Source organism: Seriola aureovittata, chromosome 3 (assembly GCF_021018895.1).
Source record: "Seriola aureovittata isolate HTS-2021-v1 ecotype China chromosome 3, ASM2101889v1, whole genome shotgun sequence".
Taxonomy (NCBI): domain Eukaryota; kingdom Metazoa; phylum Chordata; class Actinopteri; order Carangiformes; family Carangidae; genus Seriola; species Seriola aureovittata.
Window position 1 is genome coordinate 18,032,551 of NC_079366.1, and position 17,223 is coordinate 18,049,773.

Genomic DNA, 17,223 nt, shown 5'->3' on the forward strand with positions numbered 1-17,223 from the left:
TGTTTTGTCTGTATGCGTCCAACTGTGGCAGCCCTCATAGTAACGGCTGACACCTGCCACAGTAATAAAATGAATCAGAGACGACAGTGCATCAATAACAGAGGAACTGTGCAGGGTGACACTGCAGTAAATTACTGATGGAGACAGAAATTAATGTCTGAATGAGAAGAATGGGGAATGGATGCGCGGCTGTAAAAGTTTAAACGCAAACTATATAGTGTTTGAGGAGACCCAAGGCTCCTCTTTAAAAACATAAATATATTCAACATTGTTTTATCGGCTTAATACTGAATGATTTTTCCTGCTTATAAACCTGTAAAACATAGTTAAATAAAATGGATTTTCATATGCTCTACAGTTTCTCTGTAATCTTTACATAGCATATGTACCATAACATACTGTACATTTTTTATTCTCTGAAAAAATATTGGTTTTCATTATAGACAAAATACAGCTAGTTAGATACAAAAACTGCAAACTGCAAATCTCTCTTGAGAAAGCGAGCTAAAAACATGTTGCCTTTGTCAAATATAGGAGGAGAGTTCCTTTGATCACAGCACATGGCTGAGGACATAAAAGCCAATTCACATAACATTTAAGTGACACATTACTGAATGGAAAACCGTCAAAGCATTAATTGATAACTACGTAATTTGCCATGGTTGAAAAGTAACAAATGAACTACAACAAGCGTGGTCAGTGAAATTAATGGTCAGCTGGGGGGAGTATAGGGTGTAAATACATGTGGATTCATGTGCTTGTCTATTTGTAAACACTTCAATTTACTTTGTGCATCTCATTACCATCAGCATTACCTCATCAGTGTTGCGTTAACAGACCATTACACTGTATATTCATTAACTTGCAAAAAGAACATGAGGGCTAAATTAGTTGAAATGGCATAAATGAATACTCAGGCTACTGATGCCAAACTATTTATCTATAAATAGGTGCTTTAGACATGGGCCACATGCTTTCAGTAGCTTGAAATTAATGCAGAAGTGCTCCTGAAATACACCCCTCAGATTAATGGATGTCTGAGTTATTGTCACGCGCACAAGAGGATGAGTCCTCTCATGGTCTTCACTGGTTTCTACAGAGATGCTCTCGCCTGTAGTGAAAATGAAAAAGCATGTGTGCCACTTTACATAGGTGAACTCTCACTCCACCCAGGGCAGCAGCTCTCAGACTGCTGCAGAGCGCTCACAGCTGACCTGCCGACCACCAAACTCTCATACGTTCTCCATGTAGCTGCCCAGCCAAGACACGCACAGCAATCTCAACATGTTTAGGTCATAGGTGATTTAATTACAGATTTCTCATGTACTTCTGTAGGGTTGGTTAACCCAAAAACAATTCTCAATTACCCTAATTTTGTCAGGGTCATAGCTACTATTGAGGACACTGAGAACCGATCCCGACTAGCACATTGTGGAGTTTACATTCTCCAGTTAAAAACCTTAAAATAAATAATGAATAAAAGGGTTCAGTATGTCTCCACTTTTATCACTGGCAGTGTGGAGATGTCAATAACTTTCTTCTAAAATTTCAACTTAAAAGAACTTTGTAATTTGGTTAGAAATTAAATACTAGAGGGCTTTTGATAAAAGAACAACTTTAATTAATTAAAAACTAAACAGCTGCGTCAAAAAGTAGTAGGCTATATGAGAAAATCTCTCTTTGGTATTTGGAGGGTGATGGTGGGGACCTCATTATTTTTCTAAAATCCTATCTATGGCCCGATGTAACCATGCAGATTGTTTAGAGTTTGTAATTTATTTTCTCTGTATTTTACCTCCACCAAAGAGGTTATGTTTTCACCTGTGTTTGTTTTTCTTTGTTTTTTTGTTTGCAGGATAGCACAAAACCTGTTGAGGGGATTGGCCAAGGGCCAGAGAAGACCCCATCACATTTTGGTCCAGATCTGGTTAAAGGGGTGGATTCAGGATTTTTCTAAATCAATTTCCTGCACTTTTTAAATCAGAACTATTTATGGTGTTGAGATCTAGTAGTTTGTCCAGTTTGGTGCAGATCCTTATAGTAATCTGGATCTGGTGGAAGGAAATGTAGGATTGTTTGGCCTTAACAGAGGTATGTTGCTTTGTATGTTTATTTTGATAGAGGTTTTGATACATCCCTGTCTGAAATGTCTGCTGCCACCCAGACAGGTGAGTGGAATTTAGTTTTTACCAAAAAATATGGAAACGGATGGAAAAATGAAACAAAGTTTCAGTTTATTCTAGGTAACCCACATTTCAGTGGTTTTCATTGGAACTACTTTCAATCAAAGACATTGTCCCTCATGATTTTTGTTTGTTTGGGGATTTTTTTATTTGTTTTTCTGTGTGTGCACTTGTTTGTGTAATTTAATTACTGTCCATACGTGGGACTGAAGGTAGCACTAACAGAAGCAGGAAAAGGATATTGCACCCAAGACAATAAGTGAACATGTACAAATGCTACTAACAGAGTAGATTTTGAAGACCAATACCAGTCCTATGTTCATATTTCCATAAAAAGCTAATAATTATTACAATGTTATTATCATCCTTATTGTGTATTAAGGCAATATTTTTAAAATTAAACTGAAAAAGTGACAGGGATGGGCCACTTTAAAGAAGGTAATAAGTAGCCTATATTTGACAGGCACAGGCTTAATTGACACTGTTCCCCAATCACATTCACACCAAACCACATGGATTTGTCTAGTTTTCCTGTGTCCAGGCCAGTTCAGAGGAAGAAATGCAATCAATTGTGCTTGAAAAATTAAGTCTGGACAGTGGCGCTGTGGTATTGATCTTTCTCAGGGGTAAACATTAGGTAGCCTGTCAGATGGATATTTAACACAGTGGCATTGGCCATGAGCTGACAAAGGTAAAGAATAATCAGCAGCATTTGAAGAAAGAAAAAGATATGAGACTCCAACCAGAGGATGAAAAAGTATATACAGAGGTACATACTCAAAATCTTATTTAGAGAAAGGGCATTGAAAAAAAGGAAGGATATAAGAAAAATAAAACGTATGCCCAACCCAAAAGTCCATCCTTGACCATGAGGCACTCGCCCCGCAGCCTCCATGTCAGCATGACTAAAGCATCAACGCCACGTATGTGTATAATATACTGTAAATAATAAACATCTAGAATGAGAGAGAGGATGATTGGTGGGAAGGAGGGAGATGGTACGAGCAATTTGTGGAGGAGCATTCATCCAGTCCTTCTGCATAGCAAGATAATCTCCTCCCATTACTACAGCACAAAGCAGTGCAGGCTTTCCATTAAGTATACAACCATAACCTCCCTTGCTTCTCAGCCAGCCATTAGCTCTGAGATTACTAAGTAAACCTCTACTTAAATACTGTAGCACTAGCGCATGTTGAATTTTTCAATATTTGGCACCACACAGGATGGGAAATTGCATAAATTTTCTGATAAAGATCAAAGGAACTGCTCACCATATCCTACACTTCCCTGAAAGTATGAGCAGTTACGTCTCCGCTTTTTACATTTTTTTTAATTGCCATTTTCTGTTTTTTTTTTATTTACAAAAATGTAACGTTGAGTGCATGTGCCGTAAGAAAGCCTGTATGTTAACTCTACATATGCATACTGTACATATATACACACACCGAGCACTTTATTAGGAACACCTGTTTATTCATGCAATTATCCAACCAGCCAATCATTTGGCAGCAGTGTAATGCATAAAATCATGTAGATACAGGACAGGAGCTTAATGTTCACAACAAACATCAGAATGGTGAATGGAGATCATAATCTCAATGGAAAGTTTCCAACATCTTGTGGAATCCGAAGAACCGAAGAACTGACGCTGTTCGAGTAGTAGTAGGTGTTTCTAACAGAGTCTTTGGTGAATACTGTATATATAGCTATGGGAATAAAAATATATCCTTGGTGGGTTAGGGTTAATTTGTTTGGACATGTGAAAACTGTTCTTAACAAAAGGACAAAATTTAAGTTTTATTTATTTTTTATAGACATACCTTCATTCGTGTTCAAATACAATGTTGCCAACTGATTCACTTGAAGACCCCTTCAGTGACCCCTTTAGTAACTATTTTTAGTAACAAATTAGTGACTTTTTAGGCAGACCTTAACTCCTCTCCCATGAAGAGAGTTGCCAACATTTCTCAGTAAATGAGCTTTCATGTGGCTGGAACTCTCCAGACTGTCCGTGTTCAGCAACTGGCGATGCAGCAGCAAGTTCAGTCGACCAATCATCAGCCAGATGAAAACAATCACTAGGTATGTTTCCATCTACCTGTTTTATACACATTTTCACTTTGCACATAATACAAAACCTCCCAAATGTTCAATGTTTTAGAGGGACAGACAATTTAAAACGCTAATGATACATAACCAACACTGTGTTCTTGTTGCTCTTGTATCAATGTTGACAGGTTTTTACACCATATCGGGCTCCAGTCAGTACCACACAGACAGAAGTTGACAGCAATTCTCCTAGCAACAAACATCAATCATTCGCTGCCATCGGAAATGCAACTGCCCAGAGGTTTGACATTTGAAAAAATGGAAAAACATGCACAATAGCCTCAGTGTAATTAGCATATAATTTATATTTCCTTCCAAAAAAAGTGAGAAGAATTCAAATTTCAGTTCGGATTTAAAGTGAGACCCTGTAACGTCTGCCCTACAACAGCCAGTGTGGCCACAAGTTGTAATTGCAGGATAATGGAACAATGAATTATCCTTTATTTCTATTAAGCCAGCTACTTCGGTCATCACTAGTCAACCTGACTGAGAGCGAGAGGAATGAGACCAAAAACAAAACAAAGTTTCCTGGTGAGATATGGTGCATTTACGCCTTGTTTTACTTCGCTTTATGATAAAACTATTCAAATGTTTATCTATGACAGACTTATGTATAGTGTAAAAGTCGCACAAAAAGAGAATAGTTGTAAAGCCACTGAACTCGGTCAGTAATGTCAGTTACACTGCACTATCTAGCTAAGCTTTAAGTAAAACTGTAGCAGCAAAAGTCCAAGAGGGCAGTGTGGGTGTGTTTTATTGCTTATGAATTCATTTTTTTTTTTCCAAGAGGAAGAATTTCTTCTTTCAAAAGTTACATAACAAAGTTACTTGCAAGTTTACAAGCCTACTGGCAACCATGGGACGTTTCCTGATGATGGCAAAATGTAAATAACGCTCATTTTCCTTGAGTGTCTGACAAACTGTTTGAGTGACATTTCAACTCAGCTGAGAAAAATCGTTAAGACGCAGTCATCACATCTCAGAGTTTAGTCAATCTCACTAAATGCATTTAATTTCATAGCAAGCTCGATGTTGGCGAGGGCATTTTTTAACAGGTGGCTAGTTGCTGATGTTCCCCTAGGGTGGCAGTTGGTGTCACAGGTGCTGCTCGCACTCCACATCACTCTGCTTTGGGGGGAATCATTGGTTGTGTTGGCAGAGAGTGCTGTTCTGTCAAGGTGCATTATTCTTTTCACCACGTGTCATTCCTAACTTTACCTCGTATGGCTCCTGGTCTTGCACAAGAAGGAGCTCCCTCTGTCTTTCTCCCTTTTTCTCTCAGCCCTACCTCCCATCGCTGCTATCATATGCCACCAACGTCACCTTCCACTTTCACCTTTCCCTCATTTTATCAGTCTTTCTTCCTGTCGCTCTTTCTCTCTGAGGGCTGTTCTGACACAGACAGATCCCATTAACCCTACCTGTGATTTGTCCTTAACTCTGACAAGCAGGGGCGCACACAAAAAGAACAGATGTGGGGGTTTTTAATCTAAATTCATAGACACTGACACGGAACAAGTTTTCATTTTTCTAATGTTTCGTGACAGGTCCAGCCAGCAATGCAAAAGAAAGAATGACCCCTGTCAAATAAAATGACAGATTGTCAGAATGACATTCCCTCAGGTGAAATGTGTTATTTCATTCTTTGTTTATTTTATACTTCTATTGCTCTTTTGTTGGGTTTATGTGCACTCTTGGAGAAAACACAATGGGTCCCTCTGGCATTTAGGTGATGCTGTTTTGGACTCAATTCCATGTTTTGAAACTTACCAATTGGTTTTGAGGAAGAAACATGCAACTTAATTTGAGGTGTATATAGTCAGATTGCTCTGGAGATTCAAGGTTACTTTATTCCTTGTTTCATCTCAGAGATCTCTGAGATTGAATTACTCTCCTGCTGATGCCAATCTCCGACCAGACTGCTGTTCCAACGCCAAAGCAAAGCTCAGCACTACCACAACCACATTATTTGCCACTGACCCAATTTAGATCCCACATAGATCCTGTGATATTTCTCTCTCTCCTATCTTTCTCCCTTCCTTGTTCAGCTTTTTCTTATTTTTTCCTCTGCTCCTTTTGATGAATGGCTTTGCTTTTTAGGACAAATGACAGCTCAGTGATTAATTGTGTGTACTCTTTCAATCTTCCGCCCTCTCACTTCTTTTTCGATTTCGATTTCTGTTTCTCACCCTATAACTTGAAGAAAAAATTCTATCTTTACCTGGGTTTGCTCCATCAGCATATTCCCATAAATAAAAGAGGGGGAGATGTTGAGGTGGAGTGGAGACGGAAGGAGGGAAGTGTGGCCCAGAGGCAGGTCAGTGGGTATGTGTGAAATGGAGGGGTGAATGGACGGAGAGGGAAGGAGAGAGACGAGCCAACTGCTCCAGCTCAGGAGTGTGACTGTGACTGCAGTGAATCAGACAGAGAGATGGAGATGAAAATGTTAAAGAGTAGGATAGACAGATGAGGAGAGAGAATATGCAAAAATAAATAAATAAATAAATAAAACAAACAGCCTGAAACTGAGATGGAAATTGACAGGACTGCTGAATAAAAAGGTGGACTGTAGAAGGATGTCTGAACAATTTCCACAGCAAGAATTGAAATCCATGAACAAACCTTCAGATCCCCATGTCCTTTCATAATCTGTAGAAAAAGGGCTCCCCTCTATCAAACAATAAAAGGAGCTAAATGCGAGATGGAGTAAAATGGGGTTGTATTGAGATAGCAGTGATTGTAGCAAGGTGTGCATCCAGTGCCCCGTGGCAGCACGTCATGCTGTGCTTAATGAGGCAACGGTGCAGGCAATTAGTTCCTCATATGACAATATCAGGCACCAATAAGTGAACACATCATTAACCAAAAACCCCTCCAATAGCAACTCTCTTAATGTCTCTTGCTGACATATAAACAGAACATGCATGTGTGTTTAAACATGGAGTGCAATCTTTTTATTAATCAAATTAACTTTGTATATTACAAAATTATTTTCTCAATTATGTTTAGGTGACGAATGCAATTTCCAAATTGATTATGTTCACAGGCAACACTTTTTTGAGTCAGTGAAGTGCAACATTTATGCACTGCACTAGAATTACAAGAATGTTGTTGGGGTTAGGGTTGTGCAATCAATAGTCAGATTGTACAATCGCCACTCTGTAAAATTGCTGATAGCCGATATGGTCGACGGGGTGGAGGGGTGGTTTTTTTTATAATAACCTGACTGATCTTTATAATAACCCCCCACCCCATCCCATGATTTCTGCCTACTTTATGCACAGTTTCATCATGAGTGAGTGATGAATGAAAGGATGTTTTCTGTCTTTTCATCTTTTCCATTTAACGATTTAATTAACTGAGCAGCTCAGAGGCTACCAGCAGCTCTCGGACACTTATAAGGTGGAATGTTTTCTTGAGTGTTAATTTATGCGTGATTGACGTTTGGAGATCAATCAATACACCTTAGATGGCAACATGACAAGTTTGACATTTGACATTTAATTTGTTTTTATAAGCTCTCCACATGACATACACTTTATTGGTGATCAGATCTTAAAAGGCTTAAAATGTATATAAATATCAACCAGATTATTTGAACTGTAGATATTCTATTTCATCAGTTAGAGAAAAAAAAGAAAGAAAAAGTAGCGGAGCGTCGTTCCAGTGGCTCCAGCAGCTCTACACATGGGGGATGTTATGTTACCCTATCAGCCAGAGATAAGGAGAAAAGACCAAAAGCGAATGTGTCCCGTTTTGCTGCCTCTTTCCCTCATCATCTCCCACCATAAAAAGCAGCAGGATCAGAAATGGAACTAAAGGACGTGTTCTGTCTGTCAATCTCCTCCGCTCTTAAATAGCAGCAGCTCCTACACACAACAAGCAGCTTCATTACAATCAGCTGATCGGAGTGTGTGTGTGCGCATGTCACATCAGTTATATTCGATTATATACGTTAAACTGTGGCAGGCAAATTAAATTTAGTATTAATTTAATTCTACCAATAATAAGTTACTACATTAATGGCAAAACAAGTCAAATATCACTTTGACATTTGCAAAGGCATGAGCAATCTATGATAGTTCTAATGATTGTCGATCACCGATATCATTGTCCATCGGCACAACCCTAGTTGGGGTGTAACATGGGACGCCAAATGGTTTGTTGCACAGAGCCACCTGGGAAGGCTTAGTTATAAATTTTCTGGGAAAGGGCAGGTGCTCTCAAAAAATACCTGTCAGGTCATTGGATAAACCATATGTTGATCGTATGACGTAGTAGGAGAGCACCCAAGAGGAAAGACAACACAACACAACAAGAAACTGCAGCCCAAGTAGCTTTGGAACCTAGTTAGTGTGTCAGTAGACGATTCTTGCCGTCTTTGTAAGGAAAATTTGCACTTAAAAGGCAATCTTATGAATAACAAAACAGTTGCTTTGCCATAGCTCCCAGCAGTTCCTCTCTCATAGGACACTGATTGGCCTGAACCACTGTGGTTCAGCCACAAGCGAAAAGCTAAGATCCTGGCAAGATGGACTCTCGCTTGCTGCCTCGCAAGGCGAGCTGGGATCTATGGTGGGCTTACAAAGTGTAGGACTTGACACCAGAGAACAGGGTTCACATCCTGATTCCTGTGAGTGGAAAAGATCTTGGTTTCAATTAAATGTCAATGAACATGTCTCTGAAGTCACTGTGGACTTTTTATGTATAGACCACGATCTTTCTCCAACCTATAACAAGTGTTGTGAGTGCTTAAACATGAGCATAAAAAAAGTTTAACAAAGCTGTAGTCACTATGAGCACATACTGTATTGCAAGACCAGATATTTTCATGTAAAACAAATTAAATGTATTGTTGATGAATATTTTACTGATTCATTCAGTATCAACATATTTGACTTGCCAGATGCAATGATTTCTTCATCAAGTTAACAAAATGTGGTCAGCATTTCTTTTCGGTTTGTGGTTGCAATCGTAATTGGTAAATGGCTGCATTTACATCTACTGTATAATTCACAATTTTACTGTAAAGGCAACTTACAAGCTGATCTGTAAGGAATGGCTATCTTGCCCTGGATTCATCTGTCACAGACACTGATAGATGCATGGTTCTGGTCTTCACCAAGATCAGTTTGGGATTTGCCCAAGGACACCATGACAGGGGATCGAACCACCAACTCTGTGATTACTATGAACAACCTACTCTCCCTCATTTGTTCAATATCTATATCTATCAGGGAAATATTGTGGTCTTGCTTTAATATTGAAAAAGTCACAAGTTACTTGAGGCATGAAGCACATGTTTCATTTCATTAATGTGTAACCAACACCACAATGTTTTTCCTAACCTTTGCCTAAAGCTAGGATGTGAGTGTGTCCAGTATCGAACTCTTTGTACTGACTGTTTCCCTCAAAATGTTACTGGCAAAACTAATGAGTAGAATATAAATGTCATTTCAGGATTGAAAAAAAATGAAAATGTCCTTATAGCACTGCATGTGCACAGCAAATGGTCATAAAAATGATTTGTAAAATTTGGCTTCATGCTGCACCACTGCTTCCAGCCAATCCAAGCCAACTACAGAAGTAGATTTTTCTACTTAAGTCAACAATTCAGAGGTCTACACTCCATTGGGAGCTGACTGGTGCATGAAATGCACAACATTATTGCTCTCCCTTGTCTTTTTCTGAGAAGGTAAGGGGTGAAATAAGTTTCCACTTCAAAAAAAAAAAAAAAAAAAGGAAAAAGAAAAAAGAAAAAAGAAAAAAGCAGAGTGCTAAATAAGGGCTTTGGTTGGACGCACTAAGCATATTTGAGCGTGGCAAGGGTCTGATCGCACAGGGGAATAGGTTCCTCAACAGTCTCCCAGTGCAGCACTGCCTCACTGGGCAGAGAAAGAGAGAGGGAGGAAAGTGAAAGAAACAGGGAGAGAAAGCATAAAAAAAAAATTAAAAAAAAATAGATTATGCCTTACTGCAGTTTTTGTTTTCTCATGAGCATAACAAAGTTGTTTGCTCTACTTAGTGGATGATCATCTACCTGATTAAAATAAAGTTTAGCCCTTAAGTAGATCTGCTGGTCATGCATCTGTAAACTTGCAGGATATTCTTCACCGAAATGAAAAGATTGAGCAACTTTAAAGTGAGGTGTGACATTTATGTGAGTGATGGGTCATGCAGCAGGTTTGTCCAGTGAAGTGAGACAAAGTTCAGGTACTGACCAGAGCAAAGAAAATGCCAAGGACAGGAACAACAGAGAATTTGTATGGACAGTTACACACCTCTTTGATGGTCAAAGTGACTCAAGGTCATTTATGTTATATTTATGTAAAGGTCACTGATATCCACACTGAGGCTTGTGTACAGTTGATATCATAGACTGCAACAAAGGAAAAGACAGTTCACTGTTGACACTGTTTGGGACAAGTCAGAAGCCAATAAATAGTGTAGCGTTCAATATGAAATGGCCCAAGGGACCTGAAATCCCTCTAAATCCTTAGCCTGACTTAACTAACAAACAGCAGTCAATCAGTGAACTCTATCAGTTAGGAAACACTCTGTGACGGAAGGATGGACAGTAAAAGATTGTCACTCAAGCTATGTATATGTACAGCGCACACACACGCGCGCACACACACACACACACGCTTACCTGACACTGTGGAGACAGCATTACAAAGCATCCTCAGCTTAAACCCTAAAAGTGAATCCTCTGTCATTATACTGGCCACATTTAACACCCCTTGTGTCACTAAGAGGACTTCTCCATCTTTTGCAGCTGTGAGTTAATTAACCTTTAAACCTCTTGAATTGTCCCCCTGTATGTTCTCTTCAGTTGCTTAAAGTACTTTTTCATACATACTGCCATATATACAGTATATATTCATTATCTGCTCCAACACTGGAATTAATAGCCAGCGAACATCTAAAGATGCCATGGTTTTTAATGGCAGCAACATGACATCATACAGAGATTTTCTGATCTCAAATGCATAATGTTATATAAATTTCCACCAAAGTCGGCATGACATCTTTGGTGTCTTGGTGTGAAGTTTCTTAGGTGCATTAGTTGAGCTGTGCTTCTCCAAACCATTTAATTTTACCTGTTATTATTAATTAATTTTGCAAGTTTGCTTTATTGTAGTTTTGTTGTAGTTGAGTGCTTATTTGTAGTTGTTTTCCTCCCCTCATTTTTGTTTGAAAGAGTCTTCAAAATGGGACAGAGAAGTCACACAGCCATGACACAATCGGTCCTCAAATGCAGGCTCAGACAGATGCAGACCCTGATTTGGGACACAGCCATAGACTGCCTTTTTCACAGAGGGATAATGGACCTAAGACTTAATAACTTGAATTATAGTGGTTTTATATGAATGAATTTGGAATTTAAATATGATACCAAATAAATTTGATTAAAAAATATCTTAATACAAAATTAATATTGTGTTCACCATATAATAATTGTTTTAGGTCTTCCTATACCGACTCTGCTACATCTGTTAGGCTTTTATTTTCTTGTTTCTGACAGCAGACTTGAAGCTCTGGAGTGTGAAACTCTTGTTTTTACTCTTGAATGACTTTTTTGTGAATGAAACTTTCACACAAACGAAGCAGAACAGGCAGCCTTAAATAGCAGTTCTACGTTGATTATGCTAATGATCAAATCTCACAAACGAGCACCTCCTCATTAACAGGTGGTATTCTGTCGAAAAAGAGCAATTTACAACACGTTTGTGCAGATAAGAGAGTTTGGTGAATTACATTTGGAACAAGCAAGAAAATTGTGTACCTGCATGAGTCCCACTGTTTCCTTTACCATACTGTTTTTATTTATAAGCTGTGATCTTCCAGCTGCTTAACTGAAAACTGTAGACATGGTAATTGGTCAGTTATGCTAATTGGAACAGTTTACTCCCGTTAACTATCAAATGTATTCACATTCAAGTCAAAATGGTTTGTCTCTCATGGACATTGACATTTGGTCACTCACACTGTTGAAACTGTCGCGACCCCTCCTGTGTGACACCTGCCTGTCTGTTGTGTGAGTGTGTTTCTGTTGTTTTCTACCTTTTCAGTGAGTAAGATGTGCTTCACGTGTTTTGGCTTTGTCTATCATTCTGCTTGTTGGCCCTTCCTCCCTTGCCCTCTGTCACTTGCCCATCACTGGGAATCAACACACCTGCCCGCCATCAAGCTACTATAAAAACCCTGCACCGACAGCAAGTCCCCGCTGGATCGTTGTGCTATCTATGGTTTGTCAATGTGCCATGTTTCTAGCACTTACACGAGAGAATCTACCTGCCTGGCCTGTTTGGTAGTTTGTGTGCCTTCCTGCCAGCCTTATCTTACACCTGGTCTCCTTTTCTTCAGGGTCACCTACCTCACCCATCTGCCAAGCCTGCCAGCCGGTTCACTTCCTCAGGATCCCCTCCGCTAAGCCTCCTCCTGGCTTACTCCTCCCCAGCCCCAACCTCAGCTATCCACCATCTCATCACCACCACCTGTGTTGAGATAAAAGACAACATCGGCATTTGGATTCAGAATTTTATCTGTGACAGAAATATTGAAATATTGACTAGAATTTTAATTAAATTCATGTGGGTTTTGACAGTGCTTGTCTTTAATGGATCTGCGAGCTGTTCAATAATGATAAAGCAACATAGTATTGAATCTTAAGTCATTCAAACCAAAATAGACTGAAATGAAACAAATTAATCCAGCTGCCTCCACAGCATATCTGCAGTAAGACAATACCATTGCCCTTTTTGTTCTTGAGGACAGAGGCAGCCAGTTACATCTCTAATCCAGACATGTTTAGCTGGATAATCACCTTTCGTTATATAATCCTCAGGTTAGGTTAGGCTTCATACAGATACATCTCATTCGCATCTGTCATCCAAGACAAACAAGAAGAGCAATCTGTTTAAATAGAAAAAACTATCTATTTCTTCCCTTTCTTTTGGTGGCAGAAGAAGGTAAGTTTGTGTATAAGTGCGTTTTGCTTTACTCATGATTTATAGTCAAGTGTCAACCTCTTTTCTCTGGAATGTTCAATAATTCAAAACGACTGGAATCAGCGATGGTTCATTTGTGCTGAGAGCATTTGGTACAGAGCATGTTTGAGGCACTACTCACGCTTTAATGAGACTCACAGGCATCTCTTCTCTGCTTTATAACATTTGATATATCTGGATCTCAAGTGTATTTTGCTGTACAAGCCAACAGATGGCCAGCCCACAGTTTGTATTTGTTTTGGTTCAATATTTGCATCCCTGTTGCTTGCTACAATGCAATCACATCAACAGACTTATTCAAACCAACTCCACTGTGTGATTATGAGGCTGCCCCCTAGAAATAGGAGGAGGAAGAGGTTGTAATTAGACCAGAATTATACAAAGCAATAAACAGATTTTCCCAAATGAACAGACAAGAAAAGATGTCAGTGAATGAGAAAAATATCTCATTCTCGCCCTCTGTTCCTCCCTATCTGCACCGATACTGAAGGCGACAGTCTAATTTCGGAGCCGTGACACGAAATCAGTGCTGGGGGGGTGAGGTGGAGGAAGTGGTGGAGAGGTGTTAAAATAGGTGAAGATAAGATGGAGTGCCAGACCAGATTGCATTACTATTGGTTGTTTATGGATCAGACACAGGCTGGTTGGGCCCTCTGGGATTGATTTTCTTCTGACTGGACAACATGTGAATAGAAAGATAATACGAAAACAAAGAGAAAAGAGAATCGAAAGACGGGTGAAGCTCCACCTAAACTCCTAGCCAATCTGAGCAGAGCAATGTATGTTTTTAAATCTGTGACTTTGTGTGTTGTGTTTTTTACGTCTACCAAGGAGGTGATTTTTGCTCCTTTTAGTTCGCTTGCCTGTTAATTAGAATGGCATTTCAAAAACCACCCAACAAATTTTCATGATATTTATGTAATTTTAGGCTATATGACAAGGAACCATTGATCTAATCTTTTACAATTTTCTGTGAATGTGTAAAGGGGACCTCCAATTTTGATTTTGTACATTAAATATGTTTACAGGGCCTGGGGCTTATGTGAAAATAAAAGGCCTCAAATGTCACGAGACAGCATTGAATACCAGAAGACATGAGCTTATCAGACCTGTGTAGCCCCCTCCTCATCTCTGCTTGAGGCTGTGAGTGCTTGAATTGCATTGTGGGTAATGTAGGCACAAAGTTTTGACAAGTATGAATGCAGAGAGCAGAAAAGATCTCTGGTTCTCCTCCATCAATTTTGGTCCTTTTTCTTTTTTAAAGTATATTTTTTTGGGCTTTTATGCCTTTAATGGACAGCACAGTGGAGAGTGACAGGAAACAGGGAGGCAGAGAGAGGGGGAATGACATGCAGCGAAAGGCCGTCCGATGCGGGATTCAAACCAGGGCCAACTGCAGCGAGGACTGTAGCCTCTACACATGGGGCGCCTGCTTAAACCACTACGCTACACGACGCCCCGATCCTTTTTCTTTTAATTGTCTGCCATAAGTCCAACAATTGTGCAATGTGCAATGCTAACTCAATGGCGCTCTCTTTTAATTACTTTAAATTAGTTAATCTATGTGGCCATTTCAAATAACTTCATAACTAAAATATTGTTAGAATATAGGCCCATATGTTGCTACAGCAACATCACAAATTCAAACTAGGGCTGCACGATATTGTGATTATTTTGCAATTTTGATGAGTCCTGATTTCAGTTGGAATAGTCATATTTGCATTTCATTTTCACTGAAAAAAAAAAAAAGATTTTATGATTATGATTTTTCTCATGTACCAAACATGTTCCTTTACACGTGGAAACATGATTTGTAGGCTGGGGCGTTACAGCATCTCAATGTTAGAGATGTTATGATGCATTCTGCCCTCATCAAAAAAGATTGCAGCTCTTGCTATTTGGATATTGAACTTGGCCGTATTGCGATTTCGATGATATATGGATTAATTGTTCAGCCCTAATTTAAACAGCCATAACTCTGTGACCATGAGTGTGACTCACTTGTTATATGGCACAATTCATCCTTGTAAAAAGCCTTCCCAGATAGGATTGAGGTATTCTCCAGAAATCATAATCACTATCGTCCAAACAGCATGATGTCTGTCACTGCATGTATTTTGATGCAGATTTACATCCAGATGTAGAAAAACCTTTTTTTTTTTTCCTTTTCATTCCATCCAAAAATCCTTAAAATAACAGATCAAAAAGAATGGTGCAGCCATGGTGGAGTAATCACCTCTCTGAGTGCTTTCTATTTTCTGCCCATTTTGTGTCTGCGTGCGTGTGTGCACTGTATGTGGGTCTTGTTTTTGTATGACATACACTGAATCTCGGCACCCTTCACTCCAGTGGCTCTTGTGAAATATATTTAGAAGTCCTTTTTAGTGTTTAACCCCTAATGCTACAGCCTGCTCTCCATCATCAGCCGTGTTTGTTTTAGCCCCGTCCACCTGGCCCTCCTTTTCATTACTTCAATTAGTGTGATTAGGATCTAAAATTGCCTGTGTCGGCTTGATGATTGACAGCAATTGGCCACTTAGGGAGGAGACACACAAAGTGCTGCTCAGTGGCTTGTGTGGTGAAACGTGCATGTGTACAGTCTGTCTGTGTGTGAGTGTGTGTGTTTGTTTACCCTGATGGGAGTTGTGTGCTCACTGAAGATGAGAGTAATTCTTCAGGCAAACAATGTGAGACCACCACTAAAGAAAGTCAAGATATCTTGCGTTACGCACATGTGCAACGTGAATGTGCTTTGGGGAGTGGAAGAGACGAGTGTGTGTGTTTGTGTGTGAGATACTTTGTGTGTCTACACAAATACAAGACTTTGTAAACATTATGAACTATCATAGCCTGCCTGTATAGATAAGCTTTTGCTTTGAGATGGACATACAGTACAGTGTAGCATCCACAGACACTATGAATACTGTCCAATCTGAAACAAATTCACAACTATAATCATATGTGGACATGAAAATTTCTTCCTTCTCCACCCATACAGCTTAACATGCTCTAAGCATGTTGCGATCAGCATGCATCACATGCTCACTGATTGTGTGGAAGCGTGACAGACAGGCAATCACTACTCAGTCATGGCACGTTTCGTTCAGCCCAGTGGGAGTCGGGGAATGCGGCTCGTTCGGCAGAGGCACATTCAACGGTCGGGCGTAATTTAGAGGACTGGCTGGTCTTCATGTCTCTTCTCATTACGGCCCTCGTGGTCTACACGGCCCTAAGTAGCGGCCGCTGGAGCAGCTCTTCAGTATCTGTCTTCACACCATCTTTGTGGCATGTGAGATGGTGGAGTGAGGCATTATGGTTATAGCACATCAGTGCCAAGTATGGCCGTTCATCATAAGGCGCTGATAGCCAGAACCGCAGAGGTCCATGACAGAAGATTAATCTGCCTCTGAAACAGACAGCCATAAGTCTCTCCTCCTCCTCCCACTCCTCCTCTGCAAGTTCAACACATGTGATTATCATTCACTCCCTTTTTCTTCATCTTTCTCTATCTCACACTCCTGTCTTTCTATTTTTCGCACTTTCCTTCCTCTCCGCACCTCATGTTCCATTCATCTCGGCTGTCTTAAGCTTTCCACCCACTCGTTTTCTTTGTGTATCATTTTGATTTCATTGTTTGGGTATGAGTCCTTTAGTCCAAATTAATCTGTCTCTCAAATGGATAGCAGTGATTCCTCCTCCCTCAAGATGTACTAGTCATTCTTCAAACTGAATCCTGTGTCCATGTTTCTTGCTTTACAAATTGTAAAAACTGTAATTATAACTCTGGATAATGTGAATGGCGTCACTTGTACTGAATAACTCACAGATGATGATCACCTAAACTGGCAGTTCCCCTCAGCTCATGGAGCGTTTGAGCATCTTCAAGCTCACTGCTTTGGTTTTATGTCCCATAACTT

General features: G+C 39.7%; 1 protein-coding gene across 1 annotated transcript in view; it reads right to left on the reverse strand.

Annotated features, from left to right (window-relative positions):
• Positions 1-17,223, reverse strand: part of doc2d (double C2-like domains, delta) — a 66,855-nt gene that overhangs the window by 30,908 nt on the left and 18,724 nt on the right. Inside the window, exon 2 of the mRNA XM_056372492.1 lies at positions 12,673-12,793. Within this exon, the coding sequence (XP_056228467.1) occupies positions 12,673-12,681 (9 nt within the window). The 5' untranslated portion in view covers positions 12,682-12,793. The remainder of the gene's footprint in view (positions 1-12,672; positions 12,794-17,223) is intronic.